Below are 22,121 nucleotides of genomic sequence, written 5' to 3' on the forward strand. Positions count from 1 at the left end.
GATCTAACATAATAGTGTGAGAGTCCAGTCCATAGTGGATCTAACATAATAGTGTGAGAGTCCAGTCCATAGTGGATCTAACATAATAGTGAGAGTCCAGTCCATAGTGGATCTAACATAATAGTGAGAGTCCAGTCCATAGTGGATCTAACATAATAGTGAGAGTCCAGTCCATAGTGGATATAGCATAATATTGTGAGAGTCCAGTCCATAGTGGATCTAACATAATAGTGAGAGTCCAGTCCATAGTGGATATAGCATAATATTGTGAGAGTCCAGTCCATAGTGGATCTAACATAATAGTGAAAGTCCAGTCCATAGTGGATCTAACATAATATTGTGAGAGTCCAGTCCATAGTGGATCTAACATAATAGTGAGAGTCCAGTCCATAGTGGATCTAACATAATAGTGTGAGAGTCCAGTCCATAGTGGATCTAACATAATAGCGAGAGTCCAGTCCATAGTGGATCTAACATAATAGTGAGAGAGTCCAGTCTATAGTGGATCTAACATAATAGTGAGAGAGTCCAGTCAATAGTGGATCTAACATAATAGTGAGAGTCCAGTCCATAGTGGATCTAACATAATAGTGTGAGAGTCCAGTCCATAGTGGATCTAACATAATAGTGAGAGTCCAGTCCATAGTGGATCTAACATAATAGCGAGAATCCAGTCCATAGTGGATCTAGCATAATATTGTGAGAGTCCAGTCCATAGTGGATCTAACATAATAGTGAGAGTCCAGTCCATAGTGGATCTAACATAATAGTGTGAGAGTCCAGTCCATAGTGGATCTAACATAATAGTGAGAGTCCAGTCCATAGTGGATCTAACATAATAGTGAGAGTCCAGTCCATAATGGATCTAACATAATAGTGAGAGTCCAGTCCATAGTGGATCTAACATAATAGTGAGAGTCCAGTCCATAGTGGATATAGCATAATATTGTGAGAGTCCAGTCCATAGTGGATCTAACATAATAGTGAAAGTCCAGTCCATAGTGGATCTAACATAATATTGTGAGAGTCCAGTCCATAGTGGATCTAACATAATAGTGAGAGTCCAGTCCATAGTGGATCTAACATAATAGTGTGAGAGTCCAGTCCATAGTGGATCTAACATAATAGCGAGAGTCCAGTCCATAGTGGATCTAACATAATAGTGAGAGAGTCCAGTCCATAGTGGATCTAGCATAATATTGTGAGAGTCCAGTCCATAGTGGATCTAACATAATAGTGAGAGTCCAGTCCATAGTGGGGCCAGCAGGAGACCATCCCGAGCGGAGACAGGTCAGCAGCGCAGCGACGTCCCGACTTTGGACAGCCAGCGCTTCATCCTTCTTTATATTATTAATGCCCAGTCCTCTCTGCAGTTAAGTAAAATCAATACCCACTTTCCACTACATTTGAAAGTAAGACATACAATTTGTTTCTGGTAGTATGTTGATTATTATTTTCAGATATCGTGGCCTACATGTGATGGGGCAGAGCAGTGTGGCTGGCCTTTTTTTTTTTTTTTTTTTTAGTATTTTTTTTTTTTTTTTAACCCACTGCCCCGGATTTGTTGTACAGGCGCCTCCTCCCACCAATGTGAAGCCTTCCCCGGCCGACTGGCACACCCACCCCGCTGAGGCCGTGACAGTCAGTTGGGCCTCGCTGGGCTTCCTGGTGTTGCAGCTCCGCCTCGCCTCGATGTGGCCGGACAGTGGAAACACTTCTCAGCAGAACAAAAGCCAGCGCGGACCCGAGCAGGCATTGCGGCGGAACTACACACCTCTCGGTCGGCGTTGAAAGGATTTGTTTTGGGTTGGTTTTTTTTTAAAGCGGGGTGGACGACTCGACGAGAAGTCCGGGTTTACGGCGTTTGGTTGTCCGGTAATCCTTGGAGGTGCTCGGTGGAACAAGCCGAGGGTCAAGCCGACAGACGGACGGGCATTGTGTCCTCGGTCTTCCGCTAAACTTCGGCCATTTGGACGCCGCCTACACCGAAACTGAAACTGGGGGATTCCTGCTTCTTGTTCGATCGCGATCATCTTTGGAATCGTTTTCGGCATTTTCGGTGAGTTTATTTTTGGATTTTTGAAAAAAAAAAAAAAAAAAAGGAGCGTGGCGCTAAAGTGCACTGAAGCGTTTTACTTAGTACGCCATAAAGGGGGTAGAGGCACCATTACTTACCATTGTTACTGGCGCTAGTACCAACTTTTTTCCCTCGGTTTATACCCACAAAAAAGACGATATGAAAGGAAATCCACGCCGATGTTGAGATACAACTAAAAAAACTAGGGCGGGTAAAGTATTACATCACCGCCATTTGTTCCAATAGGTCACCAATGACGAATGTTGTGGTATTAGGAGTTGGCTCATGCTGTGGCTACACATTTTCATCCTTTATTTATACAGCACATTTTAAACAACAACGTTTCCAAAGTGCTGCACAAAAGTATTCACAACAAGATTCAAATACTATCTTTCGCTCCACTGGATAAAAAACAAAATACATAAATATAAAACCAGTGTAAAAATAAATATGATCATTTTAAAGGATAAACCCAATTAAAACAATGAATGAACTTACGTAGTGTTAAAAGCCAGAGGATAAAAGTGGGTCTTAAGACGAGACTTAAAGCACTCCACTGGGGGAGCGGTTGGAACACGGAGGGGGGAAAATTTAAAAACACAGAACACCACGCAACTCGCGGAGTGTTAAACGGCCAGAGAATAAAAGTGGGTCTTAAGACGAGACTTAAAGCACTCCACTTTGGGAGCGGTTCGAACATGGAGGGGCAGAGTGTTCCAGAGCTTAGGGCCGACCACAGAGAAGGCCCCTGTCTCCCCTGGTTTTAATTTCATGCCTAGCCGAAGCCACCTAACACACTATTTTCTCCCTTTTCCATTGAAATGTTTTACTCTTAAAAGGCTACATAGTTTATTTATCATTATTTTACACTATTATAGGTCCCAAATAACCCGTGATACAAGTTGTCTCAAGAAGTTGCCTTAACTGTTGCTTAACATCATAAAACATAGCAGAGATGTTTGTGTTATGCAAATTCACCCAATCTATTTTCTTTCCGTTCGCAGATTCACGGCCGTGTGTTGTCGACGTGAAGTGGCTCCGTTTATCTTTGAAGACTTGTGGAAGTGGAACAAAGCCAGACAAGAAAAGGGTGAGAACGTAAACCGTGAGGGTTTTTTTTCTCTCTCATGGATGTTCATTCTCCATGCTCCCACCCTTTGCGACCAGTCCGCCCCCCCTCCCCGCTCACACAAAACAAAAGTCAGCCACCACCACACTTTGGGGGGAGGGGAACCCAGTCTGGACCGGGGTATACGACTCGTTGCAGTGGGAGTTCAGAATAAGGAGTTCAAAGTAGGGGGGGAAGGGAAACAGCTGTCCGATAACTGACTTCAACAATGAGGGCGAACTGAAACTTCTAAAGACATTAGCATATGTATTTGTTAGTGTGACCTTTTTCAAAACAAGCTGAAAATATATATTTTTCCTTCCAGGTCTAAGACCCTAATTCGATCACCCCGATGGCGACTTATGAAGAACAAAATGGCAACGCTGGAATATTTGGCGCCAGGAAATTCTTGCATGCCAAAAAGACAAAGGCCGCTGGCGAAGTCAAGCCAGAAGATAAACACGCTCTTAAGGATTTGCACCATTCTTCCAATTCATCTGAAGGCAACTCGGGCTCGGCGACCAGTTTCACCACTAACCACAACTCTGTTGTGTGCTTGCCCCTTGTGTCAGAGGAACTCAAACTGGTGTGGACACACTCTGATCAAACAAGTGAACTTGATTCCATCCCAGAACTGGTCCAAGCCTTTAACTTGTTTCCTTACCCGTCGTCGCTCGAGGTTAATACTCTAGCGAGGGTGTGTTCTTTGCCTTTGGACAAAGTAAAGGTTTGGTTCATGGTACAGAGAATCAAATATGGCATCAGCTGGTCATCGGAGGAAATAGAGGAGACACGTCAGAAACTGTCGGTGCCATATTCTTCGGATGACTCCACTAAAACAGAGGAAGCCAAAGTCATTGTGGATAAAGATTCCGAAGTAGAGGAGGTCCCGCCCACTTTGACTCCACAGAAGAATAAACCAAAATGTGAATCACCAGATTCTTATAAACCAACCAAATCCACATCCCCGTGTTTCGTCTCCACACTACCGCCTCCTCAGGATTCCTACTTCTACCGCCCACCGAGTGACACACCATCAAGTGCTGCTGCTGAGGTCTCTTTAGACCTTTCCGTGTCGTCACGCCAACAACATCGCCACGGGCGCTACAAAAAGTCTAAGCCTCAGCTTGCCGCACTTCGCAAAAGCTTTTTGAGAGAGAACTGGCCTGCAGAAGTAGAGCTCAGACGTTTGCAGGAAGAGACCGGCTTGAGCCGCAACGACATCCGCAAATGGTTCAGCGACAGCCGTTACCAGCTAAGAGTCGGGCGAGGAAGCCTAGCAGCAGCCCAGAGCTTTTCTAACCTCACAGCTGGAGGGGGTAAACAGGAGCAACAAAGTGAACCTATTCCACTTACGACACAAAAGGGTCGTCAGTTGAATGCCGCGAAGGGCCAGGAGGCAGCTCGAAGCAATGTGGGGAGTAGTTCACACTTTTTTCAGACCTTCTTGTCTAACAGCCTTGAGGCATTTGGGGAAAGAGATCTTGAGGCAGAGGGATATGAAACGGTAGAAGATCTTTCCGGTGACGGAGACAGTCTCAAAGACGGGGAACAGAGTGAAGAAGAACCTCTACAGCTGACTAAGCCCAGCAAGCCTGACCAAGGTACTCCTGCACAGGAACCGCCTGAAGTAGTCAAATCGTCTGCCTCCCCCTCCCCCTCTGGAACACCACCGCTTACGGCATCACCATACAAACAGCCCCCAAACGGCATCAGTACATCAAAGAAGTCAGCCCATTCAGCCACAGGCAATAACCAACCCCAGTCAGTAGCATCTACATCTGCTTCTCGGACAACCGCTGGCAGACCAAGAAAGACCAAGGAGCAGTTGGCTTTATTAAAGGAGCACTTCTTGCTCTGCCAATGGCCCAAGAGCGAAGAATACACAGAACTTGTTAAGATTACAGGTTTACCTCGAGCCGACGTTATCCAGTGGTTCGGGGACACACGTTATGCAGTTAAAAACGGCCAGCTCCGATGGGTCAAGGGCGTCCGTGACAAGTTCTTGGCAGAACTCGCTGCCCAGCAAAGTAGCGCTGCCTTAACTAACGGCTCTGGAACATCATCGCGGGTTGGGGGTAGCCGCAAACGTAAATCTCAAGCAAACGGAACCTCTGCGGATTTCCCAAATGTCCAGCCGTTGGTTAACTATTTCCTCACAACTGGCCCACTCAATGAAAAAGATCTCGACACTCTATGCAATAAGTCAAAAATGAGCTACCAGCAGGTGCGAGATTGGTTTTCAGCTCAGGTCGTGGAGACTGGCCAAAAACCCGTTGTTACAGATTAAAAGCAATGCGAGCATACTGACATTTTTGTAATAATCGTCATGCCATTTCTACCAGCAAGCTTAGTTGTGGCTTGGTTTATATTGCTTTATTAGAAGCATGATTGTAACATTTAGTCTTCCAAGTACACACCCAAATGAAGGTTTGCGGTATGTGTTTTTACTTCATTTTCTGTTTATCCTAATATATTTGAAACTGAAGATTTTTGCAGCCCGTGTAAATGTAAATAGGACAGAAACTTGTACACTGGTTTGATATATTTTGTATCCTTTTTAGTTGAATACTGTATAAACTGCAGACTAGCTATTTGTAGCAGCAATTTAAAGTGGTGGTTCTTTTGGTACCGATTACAGCGGATGAGACTGCTGACAAGATTTTCTGATGACTTTGTGTAATCATTCCTTTATAAAACATTATTCTTACAAAGAATGCACACTGGACATTTTCCCTTTTTAATTTGACATCTTGCACTTTGGATTTGGAGCCTGCTGCGATTATGTTTGATAAGTCCAACAATTTCATGTACAAACACTGTCCTTTTTAAACCTGCTGTTGTTTGCTAACTTATACAGGTTTAGATTAAAACATTTCAAACTTTTTCTTTCAATTTGTAATATGTTCCCTGAATTTGTCCCTTGATTCTTGTAGCCGTTCTGTTGAAACACTTCACATTCACACACTTGTCCCGTTTTACTGTGCCGAGAGAGCGTCGTACAATACTGATACTGTAACTCATTGCACTCATTGATTCTTTAAACACGCTGTGTCCTAACGGTACTCTATAAGGCCTTTGTGTGCATTTTAAATAACTGACGAGGAGCCGGTCCAGATACCGTTTGAGTAAGATGTAACGTAATCCAAAAACTAGTTTACCGGTAGTTTAAAGGTGAGTAAGAAAATATTACAAAAGGGATTCAAACATGAGTCCAATTCATAGAAATAATGAAATAGAGGTCCAAATGTCTGTACTGGTTCAGTTTTTCAGTCTCATGTGCATGGAACCAAAAATATTTTTTATATCACAATGACTTTTAAAAGGTCCTGGCAGTGCATTGTTTGTATGTCTCTTACCGAATGAAAAGGAACACCATGATGAGACCGAAGAGCAGTGGTATTGTATGACTGATGAATAACTCAACAGAAAACAAGTGAAGTGAAACACATGCATACCCTCGTTCAGTTTAGTAGCTCACAAATACTTCATTGCCGTCTTTTAAAACACTAAACACAGTCACTGACATTTGGTGTGTCTGCAGAATTAAAGCCAGTTTCACTAAGGTTACATTTCTCACCTTGAAGGCGGACTGAGAGAACTTGGTGTCCCTGTAAAAACAGAAAAGGGCATATTATACAGTATCTGTGTGTGTGTGTGGGTGTGTGTGTATATATATATATATATACACACTACCGTTCAAAAGTTTGGGGTCACCCAAACAATTTTGTGGAATAGCCTTCATTTCTAAGAACAAGAATAGACGGTCGAGTTCCAGATGAAAGTTCTCTTTTTCTGGCCATTTTGAGCGTTTAATTGACCCCACAAATGTGATGCTCCAGAAACTCAATCTGCTCAAAGGAAGGTCAGTTTTGTAGCTTCTGTAACGAGCTAAAGTGTTTTCAGATGTGTGAACATGATTGCACAAGGGTTTTCTAATCATCAATTAGCCTTCTGAGCCAATGAGCAAACACATTGTACCATTAGAACACTGGAGTGATAGTTGCTGGAAATGGGCCTCTATACACCTATGTAGATATTGCACCAAAAAGCAGACATTTGCAGCTAGAATAGTCATTTACCACATTAGCAATGTAAAGAGTGTATTTCTTTAAAGTTAAGACTAGTTTAAAGTTATCTTCATTGAAAAGTACAGTGCTTTTCCTTCAAAAATAAGGACATTTCAATGTGACCCCAAACTTTTGAACGGTAGTGTATGTATATATATATATATATATATGTACAGTACAGGGCAAAAGTTTGGGCACACCTTCTCATTCAATGTGTTTTCTTTAATTTCATGACTATTTACATTGTAGATTGTCACTGAAAGCATCAAAACTATGACTGAACACATGTACTTAAAAAAGGTGAAATAACTGAAAACATGTTTTATATTCTAATTCAGGGGTGCCCATCACGTCGATCGCGAGCTACCGGTCGATGGCGGAGGGTGTGTCAGTCGATCGCCAACTAGGCATAGAAAAAATAATCCTAAAAATGAGCGATCAGAAATCTAAACTATGACGTCACTTTCGTCACTTGATTGACATTCACGGCACCCGAGGGTCTTGTGAGATGACGCTGGCTGCTGCCAGCCAGCTCAGTGTGAAGGAAAAAAAGACCGTCAGGGAGGCGAGAAACAGTTTTTATTTCAACCATACCTCCTGTCGAAAGCCTAAAGACTGACCACATAGTTCCTGTCTTCACAATAAAAGCGCTGCTCTATCCTGCCTGCGCTAACAAAATAAGAGTGTCAGAAAGCTGGCGTGCACAAGCCCGCAAGCCACGGAGTTTGCCGCCAATGTATTTCTTGTAAAGTGTATAAAAAGGAGTATGGAAGCTGGACAAATAAGATGCCAAAAAGCAACCACTTCCATGTGGTATTGGACAGAAAGGAGGACTTTTTTTCTCCTCCATTAAAAAATGTGGACGTTGTCAGCACCACTGTCTGATTCCAATCAATGCAAGTCATCACAATCAGGTAATACACCAACCTATATTCTTGTCTTCAGGAAATAAATTAATCTATATGTGTTAAACATGCTTGTATTATCATTAAACACCTTTTAACTTCTTAACAAAAACCTCTCTTTCATAAATAAATAAATATAAATTATATATATCAGGGGTCACCAACCTTTTTGAAACCAAGAGCTACTTCTTGGGTACTGATTAATGCGAAGGGCTACCAGTTTGATACACATTTAAATAAATTGCCAGAAATAGCCAATTTGCTCAATTTACCTTTAACTCTGTTATTATTAATAATTAATGATATTCACACTTAATTGAATGGTTTAAAAGAGGAGAAAACACGAAAAAAATGACAATTAAATTTTGAAACATAGTTTATCTTCAATTTCGACTCTTTAAATTTCAAAATTCATCCGAAAAAAAGAAGAGAAAAACTAGCTAATTCGAATCTTTTTAAAAAAATACAAAAAAATAATTTATGGAACATCATTAGTCATTTTTCCTGATTAAGATTAATTTTAGAATTTTGATGACATGTTTTAAATAGGTTAAAATCCAATCTGCACTTTGTTAGAATATATAACAAATTGGACCAAGCCATATTTCTAACAAAGACAAATAATTATTTCTTCTAGATTTTCCAGAACAAAAATTTTAAAAGAAATTCAAAAGACTTTGAAATAAGATTCAAATTTGATTCTACAGATTTTCTAGATTTGCCAGAATAATTTTTTTGAATTTTAATCATAAGTTTGAAGAAATATTTCACAAATATTCTTCGTCGAAAAAACAGAAACTAAAATGAAGAATTAAATTAAAATGTATTTATTATTCTTTACAATAAAAAAATAAATTTACTTGAACATTGATTTAAATTGTCAGGAAAAAAGAGGAAGGAATTTAAAAGGTAAAAAGGTATATGTGTTTAAAAATCCTAAGGTTGTATTTTTTCTCTAAAATTGTCTTTCTGAAAGTTATAAGAAGCAAAGTAAAACAATTAATGAATTTATTTAAACAAGTGAAGACCAAGTCTTTAAAATATTTTCTTGGATTTTCAAATTCTATTTGAGTTTTGTCTCTCTTAGAATTAAAAATGTCGGGCAAAGCGAGACCAGCTTGCTAGTAAATAAATAACATTTAAAAAATAGAGGCAGCTCACTGGTAAGTGCTGCTATTTCAGCTATTTTTAGAACAGGCCAGCGGGCTACTCATCTGGTCCTTACGGGCTACCTGGTGCCCGCGGGCACCGCGTTGGTGACCCCTGATATATATGAATGAGGTAGATCCCTTCAACTCAGTCATTTAAAAAGTAGCTCGCCTGCTGAATAGTGTGGGCACCCCTGTTCTAGTTCCTTCAAAATAGCCACCCTTTGATTACTTTTTCGCACACTCTTGGCATTCTCTCGATGAGCTTCAAGAGGTAGTCACCTGAAATTGTTTTCACTTCACAGGTGTGCTTGAAGCTCATCAAAAGAATGCCAAGAGTGTGCAGAGCAGTAATCAGAGCAGAGGGTGGCTATTTTGAAGAAACTAGAATATAAAACATGTTTACAGTTATTTCACCTTTTTTGTGCCAATGTAAATAGTCATGAAAATAAAGAAAACGCATTAAATGAGGAGAAGGCGTGTCCAAAGTTTTGGCCTGTACTGTACGTATTATAAATATATATACATTATAAATATACGTGTGTGTGTATATATATATTTTACTTACTGTGTCCATGTTGGAGCAGAGAGCTGAGGCTAAAACGAGAAGGTGCTGATTGTGGCGTCTGAGAAAAAACACAAATACGGTAATAAAATCATTTATTACTTATTTCCCCCAAAATGTAGCCATATCTCTTAATTTAAAAAAAAAAGTTGGAATAATTAGGAGTGACAATCATGCACCACCCCCTAAATAACTATTACACAATGTATGTAACACAGACTTTTGTCCTGTTTTTATTCAATGAAATGTGGTGGGGAGGAAGGTAATATCTTCGCTTTCTATTTAGATAGCATGACCACTACTCCTTCTTATGCAAAAATACTAATTTAGTGTACAGTTGCTTTTAAAATTATTCATCCCTTTATTAATTTGCTAACTAACAGTAGTTCACAATGAACCAACTAAACCAGTGGTTCTTAACCTGGGTTCGATCCAACCCAAGGGGTTCGGTGAGTCGGGCTCAGGGGTTCGGCGGAGGTCAAAATACACCCGGCTCATCATGTAAATACAAACTTCTCCCTATCGGCGTGTTACGGATACGGGAACAGCAGAAGTCAGACTGATTTGCAGGTGTGTAATTTGTTGTGAGTTTATGCACTGTGTTGGTTTTGTTGTTTGAACAAGGTGATGTTCATGCACGCTTCATTTTGTGCACCAGTAAAAAAAAAACATGGTAACACTTTAGTATGGAGAACATATTCACCATTAATTAGTTGCTTATTAACATGCAAATTAGTAACATATTGGCTCTTAACTAGTCATTATTAAGTACTTATTAATGCCTTATTTGGCATGGCCTTATTATAACCCTAACCCTCTAACCCTAACCAAATAACACTAAAGTAAGTCTTTGTTACTTAGAATATGTTCCCCTAGTGTCCAAAAAACTCTAAATTAAGTCTTTGTTACTTAGAATATGTTCCCCTAGTGTCCAAAAAACTTTAAATTAAGTCTTTGTTACTTAGAATGTTCCTCTAGTGTCCAAAAAACTCTAAATTAAGTCTTTGTTACTTAGAATATGTTCCCCTAGTGTCCAAATAACTCTAAATTAAGTCTTTGTTACTTATAATATGTTCCCCTAGTGTCCAAAACACTCTAAATTAAGTATTTGTTACTTAGAATATGTTCCCTTTGTGTCCAAAAAACTCTAAATTAAGTCTTTGTTACTTAGAATATGTTCCCTTAGTGTCCAAAAAACTCTAAATTAAGTCTTTACTTAGAATATGTTCCCCTAGTGTCCAAAAAACTCTAAATTGAGTCTTTGTTACTTAGAATATGTTCCCCTAGTGTCCAAAAAACTCTAAATTGAGTCTTTGTTACTTAGAATATGTTCCCCTAGTGTCCAAAAAACTCTAAATTAAGTCTTTGTTACTTAGAATATGTTCCCCTAGTGTCCAAAAAACTCTAAATTAAGTCTTTGTTACTTAGAATATGTTCCCTTAGTGTCCAAAAAACTCTAAATTAAGTCTTTACTTAAAATATGTTCCCCTAGTGTCCAAAAAACTCTAAATTGAGTCTTTGTTACTTAGAATATGTTCCCCTAGTGTCCAAAAAACTCTAAATTGAGTCTTTGTTACTTAGAATATGTTCCCCTAGTGTCCAAAAAACTCTAAATTAAGTCTTTGTTACTTAGAATATGTTCCCCTAGTGTCCAAAAAACTCTAAATTAAGTCTTTGCTACTTAGAATATGTTCCCCTTGTGTCCAAAAAACTCTAAAGTAAGTCTTTGTTACTTAGAATATGTTCCCCTAGTGTCCAAAAAACTCTAAATTAAGTCTTTGTTTCTTTTTGGTAACTAAAATGTTACCAAAAACATATAACTTTGTCTTGAATTTGAAAAAAAATAACATTTAATTTTTCACTAAGGAAGGGTTCGGTGAATGCGCATATGAAACTGGTGGGGTTCGGTACCTCCAACAAGGTTAAGAACCACTGAACTAAACTAACTAAAAGTGCAAGCAACCACTATTGAAAATAACCATGTTTTAAAAGTTTAAAACAAATAGGCTCGAATAAACTTGAGTACAGTTATAAATGTATCGAAAACCATCCACAATCATCCAAAAACTTACACTGCGAGCAGAAAGACCAACGCCTCTGTCTCTGATCCACTCTCTGGACTGTGCTGAACCGAATTGACTGAAACCCAGACAAAATGATGAATTACAAGATGCTGTGCAGCCTTTTTGTAGGATGTGGAGAAAGTCCACGAGAACATACCTCCCACTTCTGTAATCTGTGTTAACTGGTGAGAGACAAAATGATTAAAGATCAGTATTTGTAAAATAATTACACATACAGTCGTGGTCAAAAGTTTACATACACTTGTAAAGAACATAATGTCATGGCTGTGTTGAGTTTCCAATCATTTCTACAACTCTTATTTTTTTGTGACCGAGTTGATTGGTCACAAAAAACATTCATGAAGTTTGGTTATTTTATGAATTTATTATGGGTCTACTGAAAATGTGACTTGGTCAAAAGTATACATACAGCAATGTTAATATTTGCTTACATGTCCCTTGGCAAGTTTCACTGCAATAAGGCGCTTTTGGTAGCCATCCACAAGCTTCTGCTTGAATTTTTGACCACTCCTCTTGACAACATCGGTGCAGTTCAGCTAAATTTGTTGATTTTCTGACATGGACTTGTTTCTTCAGCATTGTCCACATGTTTAAGTCAGGACTTTGGGAAGGCCATTCTGAAACCTTCATTCTAGCCTGATTTAGCCATTCCTTTACCACTTTTGACGTGTGTTTGGGGTCATTGTCCTGTTGGAACACCCAACTGCGCCCAAGACCCAACCTCCGGGCTGATGATTTTAGCTTGTCCTGAAGAATTTGGAGGTAATCCTCCTATTTCATTGTCCCATTTACTCTCTGTAAAGCACCAGTTCCATTGGCGGCAAAACAGGCCCAGAGCATAATACTACCACCACCATGCTTGACGGTAGACATGGTGTTCCTGGGATTAAAGGCCTCACCTTTTCTCCTCCAAACATATCCTTTCTTTTCTTTCTTTAGTTTATTTCGAACATGAACACACTTACATCTTAATACGTCACACAATTTCATATCATTTCATTTTACATCATGCCCGAAAAGGAGTAGCAAGAAGCAAAGCTTATTTACTCCTACCCCTTTCCCACTTCAAAGCGTTTACAATGATATAGAATCATTTACTGACCTTTTTATATAATAAAATAACATCTATGAATTAGTGTACACAACAGTTTTATAATATGTAATTAATTAATTCAGTCATTATTAACATACTGAGATGAAGAATATCTTATTTTTAATAATGTTAGAAGTATTTCTCATAATTCTTCTTCTTTGTACTTTGTAAGCACTATTATTTTGAACAACCTCTTAAACTGGATCATATCAGTACAATTTTTAACTTCTTTACTTAATCTATTCCATAATTTGATTCCACATACTGATATGCTAAAAGTTTTAAGTGTTGTACGTGCATATAAATGCTTTAAATTATTTTTTCCTCTAAGGTTATATTTCTCCTCTTTAGTTGAGAAGAATTGTTGTACATTCTTTGGTAGCAGGTTATATATTGCTTTGTACATCCTTTTAGCTGTTTGCAATTTTACCAAATCACCAAACTTTAATATTTTTGACTTATTGCTGGGTATTGTGGCCAAACAGCTCCATTTTTGTTTCATCTGACCACAGAACTTTCCTCCAGAAGGTCTTATCTTTGTCCATGTGATGTCAGAAGGAATGGCTAAATCAGGCTAGACTTAAGGTTTTAGAATGGCCTGACTTAAACGTGTGGACAATGCTGAAGAAACAAGTCCATGTCAGACAACCAACACATTTAGCTGAACTGCACCAATTTTGTCAAGAGGAGTGGTCAAAAATTCAAGCAGAAGCTTGTGGATGGCTACCAAAAGTGCCTTATTGCAGTGAAACTTGCCAAGGGACATGTAAGCAAATATTAACATCTCCATCTCCACCTCTTATTTATTAGTTCTGACGACATTATTTTGGCATCGTTGTTAACGAGAAGAAGGCGTGGCTGAATTAAATGTCTGTGGGAGAAAACCGAACAACTTGAGCCTTGATTAAGAGGTAAGGGGGAGTAACAGTGGCAATATAACATATAACAAATTGAATAATATTACCTGGAGGAGTGATGGCCACAGGGAGAGTCACCCTTTGAACACTGTGGAAGAGACAACATTTGATTTTGTCGCACATCCTTAATAAAAGTCTTTTTTTGGAAGAATTGTTCTCACCCGCTTGTGTGAAATTGTCCCGGAGAAACCTAAGGAGAGCACCCAGGGTGAAGACTCAACAATGTGACATCTTTTATTGAGTCTTGGAACACTTACCCTCCTCTGCGACAGAGGTTTTTTCAACTCCTCCATCTCTCTTCTCAGCTCCATGTTTTGCATTTTTAAATTGCCGTTCTCCATTTTCATCTCGGCCAGTTGCCTTCGGGAAGAGCGGCGTCATAATCACGGATGGTGTCTTCTTTTGAAGAACTAAAATCACCTGTAAGTCTCCTGAGTGACTTCTTTAAGGCGATTCTCCAGTTCCATTGACTTGTGCTTGTAGTACGCCGTGGCTCTCTCCGATTGTGTCCGCTGAAAATTTGCAATCTGAGGAAGTGGGAATAACTTTTGTTTTAGACCTTGACTGTTGGCTATTGTTCCAGGACTTGCTGACACCGTCAAGTACCATTTGGTATGGCAGACTTAATTCAAATAAAGACAGCCGTCGAAGGAAAACAAACCTTGGTTATGCTGTTAAGCCGTGATTGAAAGTGTGTCACGGGATCGCTGAAAAACACTTTTTCATGTGGCTTCATCTAAAACAAGGAAGATATCACAAAGACAAGCATATGTTTGATTGAACTGTTTACAAAAGCCTACAATTCAGAAACTTCTGATAGAATTGTTTCATGCTTGTATAGGAGTCTGTTGAGTATGAAGTCATATTCAACTTCATATATTAAAACAAAATGGGAGAAAGAAGGAGGGATAACTATATCTGAGGAAGAATGGGACAATATTATGGAAATATCAATGGACTTCAGTGTTTCCCATAAACTGCCAAAATACCTGTGGCGGTGGGGGCGTGGCTATGGGCGTGGTCAATCACCATGACATCATCGAGTAAATTGCATAATTTACTACAATGATATGATTTTCTCTAAAAGGCTAAAAAAATGTATACTTACTAATTAATAATAACAGTTTTGTTTTAAACGTCCTTCCATCCATCCATCCATCCATTTTACAATATAATTACAACACTTTATGTACATATTTATATACAGATTTGAACAATAAGTTATTCACTGAAATATATTTATTAATTGTGGTTCTTACAAAAAATATATCTTATAAAATATAAAAGCTAAAATGTCTCTTAAAGCTCTGCCCCTTTAATTAGTGCATACTAAATAATTTAACTTTAGCCTACTACTACAACCATATTATTTACCAGCAACATAAAGTGAAACAGAGGCAGAGGTGTCCTGCCACAGTCAGTAACAAATAAACAGAAAACAGTAGTGGTCAAATACAAATAAGGCAACAAGAGAAGTATCCTACACTTCTCTTTTGTAAAGTAAATCTGAACAGCCTATATGGGCATCTACATCAACTATATGATTTGCCTGAGAAGCTGGACAGGACAAAAAAATAAATAAATAAATAAATAAATAAATTATTTAAAAAAATAAATAATTTTTTATTTGTGGCGGACGTAATTCTTTCGTGGCGGGCCGCCACAAATAAATGAATGTGTGGGAAACACTGGACTTGTACCAGCTCACCTAAGTGGAGGGAGTTTGGCTGGAAAAGTTTGATCAGATTGTTTTTGTTACACCTTCTCGGAAGTGTCACTATGATAACACCCCTGTCTGTTGGAGAAATTGTGGAAACTTAAAATGCAAACCACTAGCATGTTTTCTGGGACTGCTCCGCCATAAAGGATTATTGGAAAGAGACACACCGAGATCTATAGGATATTTTCAAATGTGAAATACCCCTTGAAAGTAAGACTCTGATTTTCGGACATGTACCTCAGGATTGGCTGAAAAAAGATAAACCCTTTATGAATATCCTGTAAAAAAAAACATTACTAGGAAATGGATATTCCAGGAGAGCCCAAGTTTGAAGCAAAGGATGGAAATCACAATGGGCATATATACAATGGAGAGGATAACTGATTTTATTAAATATAAATTGGAGAAATTTACTTCTTACTGGGAAAACTGGGTAAATTATGTCACACCCCATAAGCGTGATTTTAATTTCTCGAATTAGTAATTGTACTGTCTAAAAAACTATTAAAAAAAATAAAAAAAAGATTACTCCCTATATGTGTGTATATATATATATATATATATTTATTTCTGAAGTTTTTTATTTATTATTATTTACTATCTGTTTATATTCTTTTTTTTAATTTCTGATTATTATTATTATTAATTTATCATTATTTATTTTTTCTTTATTTAATTGATTTATCTGTAAATATTATTATTTTGTTTTCCTGCTGTTTCTTGATCCCAGAGCACGAGAGACTTTATGCCCTTGCTTCATCATTTCTGTTTTTTCTTCGGACCAAAAAATATAAATATATATTGAATGTTTTATCGAACACATTTAATATTGATATCGATTATGTGTCTATCGCGATATATATTGATATCGTTTTACCGGCCCAGCCAATGAGTACAATCTCGCCTCATTGGTGCGTTTTTTTTTTGGGGGGGGGGGTTTAAACGGCTATTTTTTCGGATCATCTGTGTTACGTCATAATTCCTCATGTCGGCACGATAATTATCTGTCCGATATTTATCATGCACCCCTAACAATAACAAAGACTGACATGCAGGCTTTTTTTTCCTTTGAAAAATCTATATACAGTAGTGGTCAAAAGTTTACATACACTTGTAAAGAACATAATGTCATGGCTGTATTGAGTTTCCAATCATTTCTACAACTCTTATTTGTTTATATATTGCTGGGTATTGTGGCCAAACAGCTCAATTTTTGTTTCATTTGACATCACACGGACAAAGATAAAACCTTCTGGAGGAAAGTTCAGTGGTCAGATGAAACAAAAATTGAGCTGTTTGGCCACAATACCCAGCAATATGTTTGGAGACGGGCAATATGCGCATTCGTATAGTTAGGAGGAGATGCCTCATTCAGCGCAAAAAAATTGTCTGGTTTGAGCCAGGTTTCGCTGAGACCAATGACGTTAAGATTGTTGTCTCTAATGACCTAATTAACTAATAACGTTTTGGGAGACAATGATTTTATGTTTAAAAAGCCCATTTTATAGGTAGTGGGCTGTTTTGAGGAGTTTTTGTTAAAATTATCCGTAGTAGTAATATTAATAATGTTGCGTTTATGTTGCGTAGTGCGCTTTAAAGGCCTACTGAAAGCCACTACTACCGACCACGCAGTCTGATAGTTTATATATCAATGATGAAATCTTAACATTGCAACACATGCCAATACGGCCGGGTTAACTTATAAAGTGACATTTTAAAATTCCTGGGAAATATCCGGCTGAAACATCGCGGTATGATGACGTATGCGCGTGACGATGTCCGAGTAACGGAAGTTATGGTACCCCGTAGAATCCTATACAAAAAGCTCTGTTTTCATTTCATAATTCCACAGTATTCTGGACATCTTTTGCAATTTTTTTAATGAACAATGAAGGCTGCAAAGAAGACAGTTGTAGGTGGGATCAGTGTATTAGCAGCGGACTACAGCAACACAACCAGGAGGACTTTGTTGGAGCGCTAGCCGCGCTAGCCGCGCTAGCCGCGCTAGCCGCGCTAACCGCGCTAGCCGCCGACTTCACCTTGACTTCCTACGTCTCCGGGGCGCCAAACGCATCGGGTGAAGTCCTTCGTCCTTCTGCCGATCGCTGGAACGCAGGTGAGCACGGGTGTTGATGAGCAAATGAGGGCTGGCTGGCGTAGGTGGAGAGCTAATGTTTTTAGCATAGCTCTGTGCAGTCCGGTTGCTAAGTTAGCTTCAATGGCGTCGTTAGCACAGCATTGTTAACCTTCGCCAGCCTGGAAAGCATTAACCGTGTATTTACATGTCCACGGTTTAATAGTATTGTTGATTTTCTATCTATACTTCCAGTCAGGGGTTTATTTCTTTTGTTTCTATATGCAGTTAAAGCAAGATGCTATCACGTTAGCTCGTAGCTAAAGCATTTCGCCGATGTATTGTCGTGGAGATAAAAGGCACTGAATGTCCATTTCGCGTTCTCGACTCTCATTTTCAAGAGGATATAGTATCCCAGGTGGTTTAAAATACAAATCTGTGATCTACAATAGAAAAAGGAGAGTGTGGAATCCAATGAGCCAGCTTGTACCTAAGTTACGGTCAGAGCGAAAAAAGATACGTCCATCGCTGCCTCTCAAGTCATTCACTGTAACGTTCCTCATCTACGAATCTTTCATCCTCGCTCAAATTAATGGGGTAATCATCACTTTCTCGGTCCGAATCTCTCTCGCTCCATTGTAAACAATGGGGAATTGTGAGGAATCCTAGCTCCTGTGACGTCACGCTACTTCCGGTACAGGCAAGGCTTTTTTTTATCAGCGAGCAAAAGTTGCGAACTTTATCGTCGATTTTCTCTACTAAATCCTTTCAGCAAAAATATGGCAATATCGCGAAATGATCAAGTATGACACATAGAATGGATCTGCTATTCCCGTTTAAATTTAAAAAAATCATTTCAGCAGGCCTTTAAATAATTTCGACCATATCTAGGAATTGATATGACGGGGAATTTTCAGATTGTTTGCTTGGTGCTGCGATACACTGAACGCATCATAATTTGCCACCTCAGTAGAATGCATGTCCACCTCTGGCACAGTCACTGCAGAAAAACCATAAATGAATAATAAATAAATAATTTTAAAAAATGACATATTACAGTATGTTGACAGCTGGGCATTTATAACCAGCTGACTAGGAATATGACAAAAAAGATATTTAACTTTTGCAGTTGAAAACGGAGGCCCGTGTACATTGTGTGTACATTGGTAACTCTCGCTCCCTGACAACTTTAAGAGCAGTGCTGGCCACCGGGTTCATAGTTTGGGCTTTTAACTTGGTAGCTAGCGCGCTCGTCTCTCAAGGTGCGCGACACAGGTTAGGGAGTCCCGGGCAGGACAGAAAAACAGGAACTGAACCAGCGTTTCAACTGAATAAAAACAACTAATGCAGCGAAGCGTGTTGTTACTTGATATCATCAGCCAAAAAGGAAGACACACACTTCCTTGTTCCTTGTCTGCAAGAAATCAGCGGCTATGATAAGTGAGAGGGAATGTTTTATTTTCCATCTCTTGAACTTACAGCGCTGTTGTGACGTCATCATGCCATTTGCAATAGAATAAGATAATTTAAATATACTGTATATTTTAAGACTAATATTTGTGTTTTTATTTGTTATTAGTATCAACATTCCAGCCCTTTTTCAATTTTCCCTAGGTTTATTGTTTATATTATTTTCACAATGTTCCACGGGCCCTGATTGGAAAACAGCCACATTCTACAAATAGCCCCTGGGGCTACCCTTTGAACCGCTCGCTGAATATACTGAAAAATAGAGGTGTGGATATTTGGGCACCCAACGATCCGATTCCAATTCTCGGGGTGACGATTCAATTCGAAATCGATTCAACACGATACTCACAAAGTGTTATTTGGTATAGAATAGAATAGAAAGTACTTTATTGATCCCTGGGGGAAATTCAGCACCACAGTTCGCTCACAATAAACAATAAACACTTAGGTATTTTTTACATGTGAATAATATAAATACAGTCTATTACACAGCATTATTCACATGTGAATAGTCTATTATACAGGACTATTCACATGTGAATAATATAAATACAGTCTATTATACAGCATTATTCACATGTAAATAATATAAATACAGTCTATTATACAGCATTATTCACTTGTGAATAGTCTATTATACAGCATTATTCACATGTGAATAATATTAATACAGTCTATTGTACAGCATTATTCACATGTGAATAATATAAATACAGTCTATTATACAGCATTATTCACATGTGAATAATATAAATACAGTCTATTATACAGCATTATTCACATGTGAATCATTTAAATACAGTCTATTATACAGCATTATTCACATGTAAATAATATAAATACAGTCTATTGTACAGCATTATGCACATGTGAATAATATAAATACAGTCTATTGTACAGCATTATTCACATGTGAATAATATAAATACAGTCTATTGTACAGCATTATTCACATGTGAATAATATAAATACAGTCTATTATACAGCATTATTCACATGTGAATAATATAAATACAGTGTATTATACAGCATTATTCACATGTGAATAATATAAATACAGTCTATTGTACAGCATTATTCACATGTGAATAATATAAATACAGTCTATTGTACAGCATTATTCACATGTGAATAATATAAATACAGTCTATTATACAGCATTATTCACATGTTAATAATATAAATACAGTGTATTATACAGCATTATTCACATGTGAATAATATAAATACAGTCTATTATACAGCATTATTCACATGTGAATAATATAAATACAGTCTATTGTACAGCATTATTCACATGTGAATAATATAAATACAGTCTATTGTACAGCATAATTCACATGTGAATAATATAAATACAGTCTATTGTACAGCATAATTCACATGTGAATAATATAAATACAGTCTATTATACAGCATTATTCATATGTGAATAACATAAATACAGTGTATTTATGTTATTATTAATATAATGAAACTTTTTCAAAACAGGTTACAGGTTACACGACAAAACAGATGGAAACTTGGAGACGCATGGAGGTCTACAATTTATTTGTGTGGCCGGGTCAAGGACATAGGTATCAAGACTCTACCAGGATAAATATGCATCGTTTTTGCTCGGGTGAGGTTGCATTTCATGATTGAACTCCGCGTCTAAGCTGCCGTGTTTATCTAAATATACCTATAAATGTCAACATTGTATATCGAGATATATATCGTGTATGGTGACATGGCCTAAAAAATAACGAGATTTTTATAAAAGGCCATATCGCCCAGCCCTAATTGATACTGTTGTTGATAATATTCATTTTTGTTTCAATACTTTTAGATTGTTCTGTGTCATGTTTGTGTGTCCTCTCAATTGCTCTGTTTATTGCGATTCTGAATGTTGCTGGGTCGGGTTTGGTTTTGGAATTGGATTGCATTATTATGGTATTGTTGTGTATTGTTTTGTTGGATTAATTTAAAAAAATATAAAGAAAAAATAAAGAAAAAGAAAAGTTATGGTATTTTATTTACACATATTATTTCCACGCTCTCCGGGGCCACACAAATGGATTTTGCGGGCCTTGAGTTGGACTCCTGTGCCCTAAAATTTCCACCGCAAGTTGCGCAAACTGCATTCTTTCCACTGGTGATGGAGTCAACAAGGAATGACTCAAAGAGGAAAAGATCACCGACCTGATCCGTGATGGGCAGATAACTGCAGCTGGTTCCACATATGACGCACTGCTCTGAGGGCGAGTCACAGAGTCAAGGCATGAACACTTCAGACATTTATCAAAGCGAGCGAGCCTTACTAGATTTGATGCAAGCTTCACAGCAAATGTGGCCACAGCTGGCCACTGCAAACTTGGATCCTGTCTTGGTGAAACAGCGGTTACAATGGAACCACTCCATTGGTGCGCCTTCCTGTAGTCACACACAACATTTAGTTTATGGCAGTGCTCCTCCATTATTTCCTCTAACTAGGAAGAAGAACACATTCAGACTCTGTGCCCCACTCATAAAAGTCTTAAATTATTTGTATTTTACTTTCAATGTTTAAATCTCTTGATCGACTACAAATCCATCCATCAATTATAAGTTTTTATTATGTTCGTTTATGCCGTTTTTTAAACATAGAAACTTTTTTTTTTTTTATGGCAAAAACTGAATTTGCGATATTTTCCCCAAAAATATTTCAAAGTGGAATATTGGATGTGAAGTAGTTGGAGCCTTCTTTAGGTCAACAATTCAAAAGAACATGATTTTGATTTATTGCTTTTTTTAAATGACAACAGCTTCAAAGAAAAAAAAGTTTTGTTTTATCAGAGTCAACATTGCAACTTTTTTCTGTTACATTTCACCTGTATGCCGTTTTATTCCTCTTTGTAATGTTTTTTTTTCC

General features: G+C 38.1%; 2 protein-coding genes across 2 annotated transcripts in view; one reads left to right on the forward strand and one right to left on the reverse strand.

The window, feature by feature from the left end:
* LOC133665129 (RING finger protein 212B-like) overlaps nt 1-22,121 on the reverse strand; it is a 43,577-nt gene that overhangs the window by 14,758 nt on the left and 6,698 nt on the right. The window contains exons 2-12 of the mRNA XM_062070354.1: nt 21,532-21,643; nt 21,413-21,465; nt 14,629-14,703; nt 14,388-14,494; nt 14,225-14,327; nt 14,129-14,157; nt 14,015-14,055; nt 12,094-12,118; nt 11,946-12,012; nt 9,877-9,934; nt 6,766-6,796 (exon numbers count right to left, since the gene is read on the reverse strand). Of these exons, the coding sequence (XP_061926338.1) occupies nt 6,766-6,796; nt 9,877-9,934; nt 11,946-12,012; nt 12,094-12,118; nt 14,015-14,055; nt 14,129-14,157; nt 14,225-14,327; nt 14,388-14,494; nt 14,629-14,703; nt 21,413-21,465; nt 21,532-21,631 (689 nt within the window). The 5' untranslated portion in view covers nt 21,632-21,643. The remainder of the gene's footprint in view (nt 1-6,765; nt 6,797-9,876; nt 9,935-11,945; nt 12,013-12,093; nt 12,119-14,014; nt 14,056-14,128; nt 14,158-14,224; nt 14,328-14,387; nt 14,495-14,628; nt 14,704-21,412; nt 21,466-21,531; nt 21,644-22,121) is intronic.
* Nucleotides 1,569-6,080, forward strand: homeza (homeobox and leucine zipper encoding a). The gene is made up of 3 exons (XM_062070351.1): nt 1,569-2,059; nt 3,082-3,167; nt 3,511-6,080. Exon 3 carries the CDS (start codon nt 3,538-3,540, stop codon nt 5,473-5,475), a length of 1,938 nt encoding a protein of 645 aa, XP_061926335.1. The 5' UTR covers nt 1,569-2,059; nt 3,082-3,167; nt 3,511-3,537; the 3' UTR covers nt 5,476-6,080.

The sequence above is a fragment of the Entelurus aequoreus genome, linkage group LG14 (genome assembly GCF_033978785.1).
Source record: "Entelurus aequoreus isolate RoL-2023_Sb linkage group LG14, RoL_Eaeq_v1.1, whole genome shotgun sequence".
NCBI classification, from domain to species: Eukaryota; Metazoa; Chordata; class Actinopteri; order Syngnathiformes; family Syngnathidae; genus Entelurus; species Entelurus aequoreus.

Excerpts from the sequence above, each read along its gene's own strand:
- homeza (XM_062070351.1), top strand. The coding sequence starts at position 3,538 with ATGGCGACTTATGAAGAACAAAATGGCAACGCTGGAATATTTGGCGCC.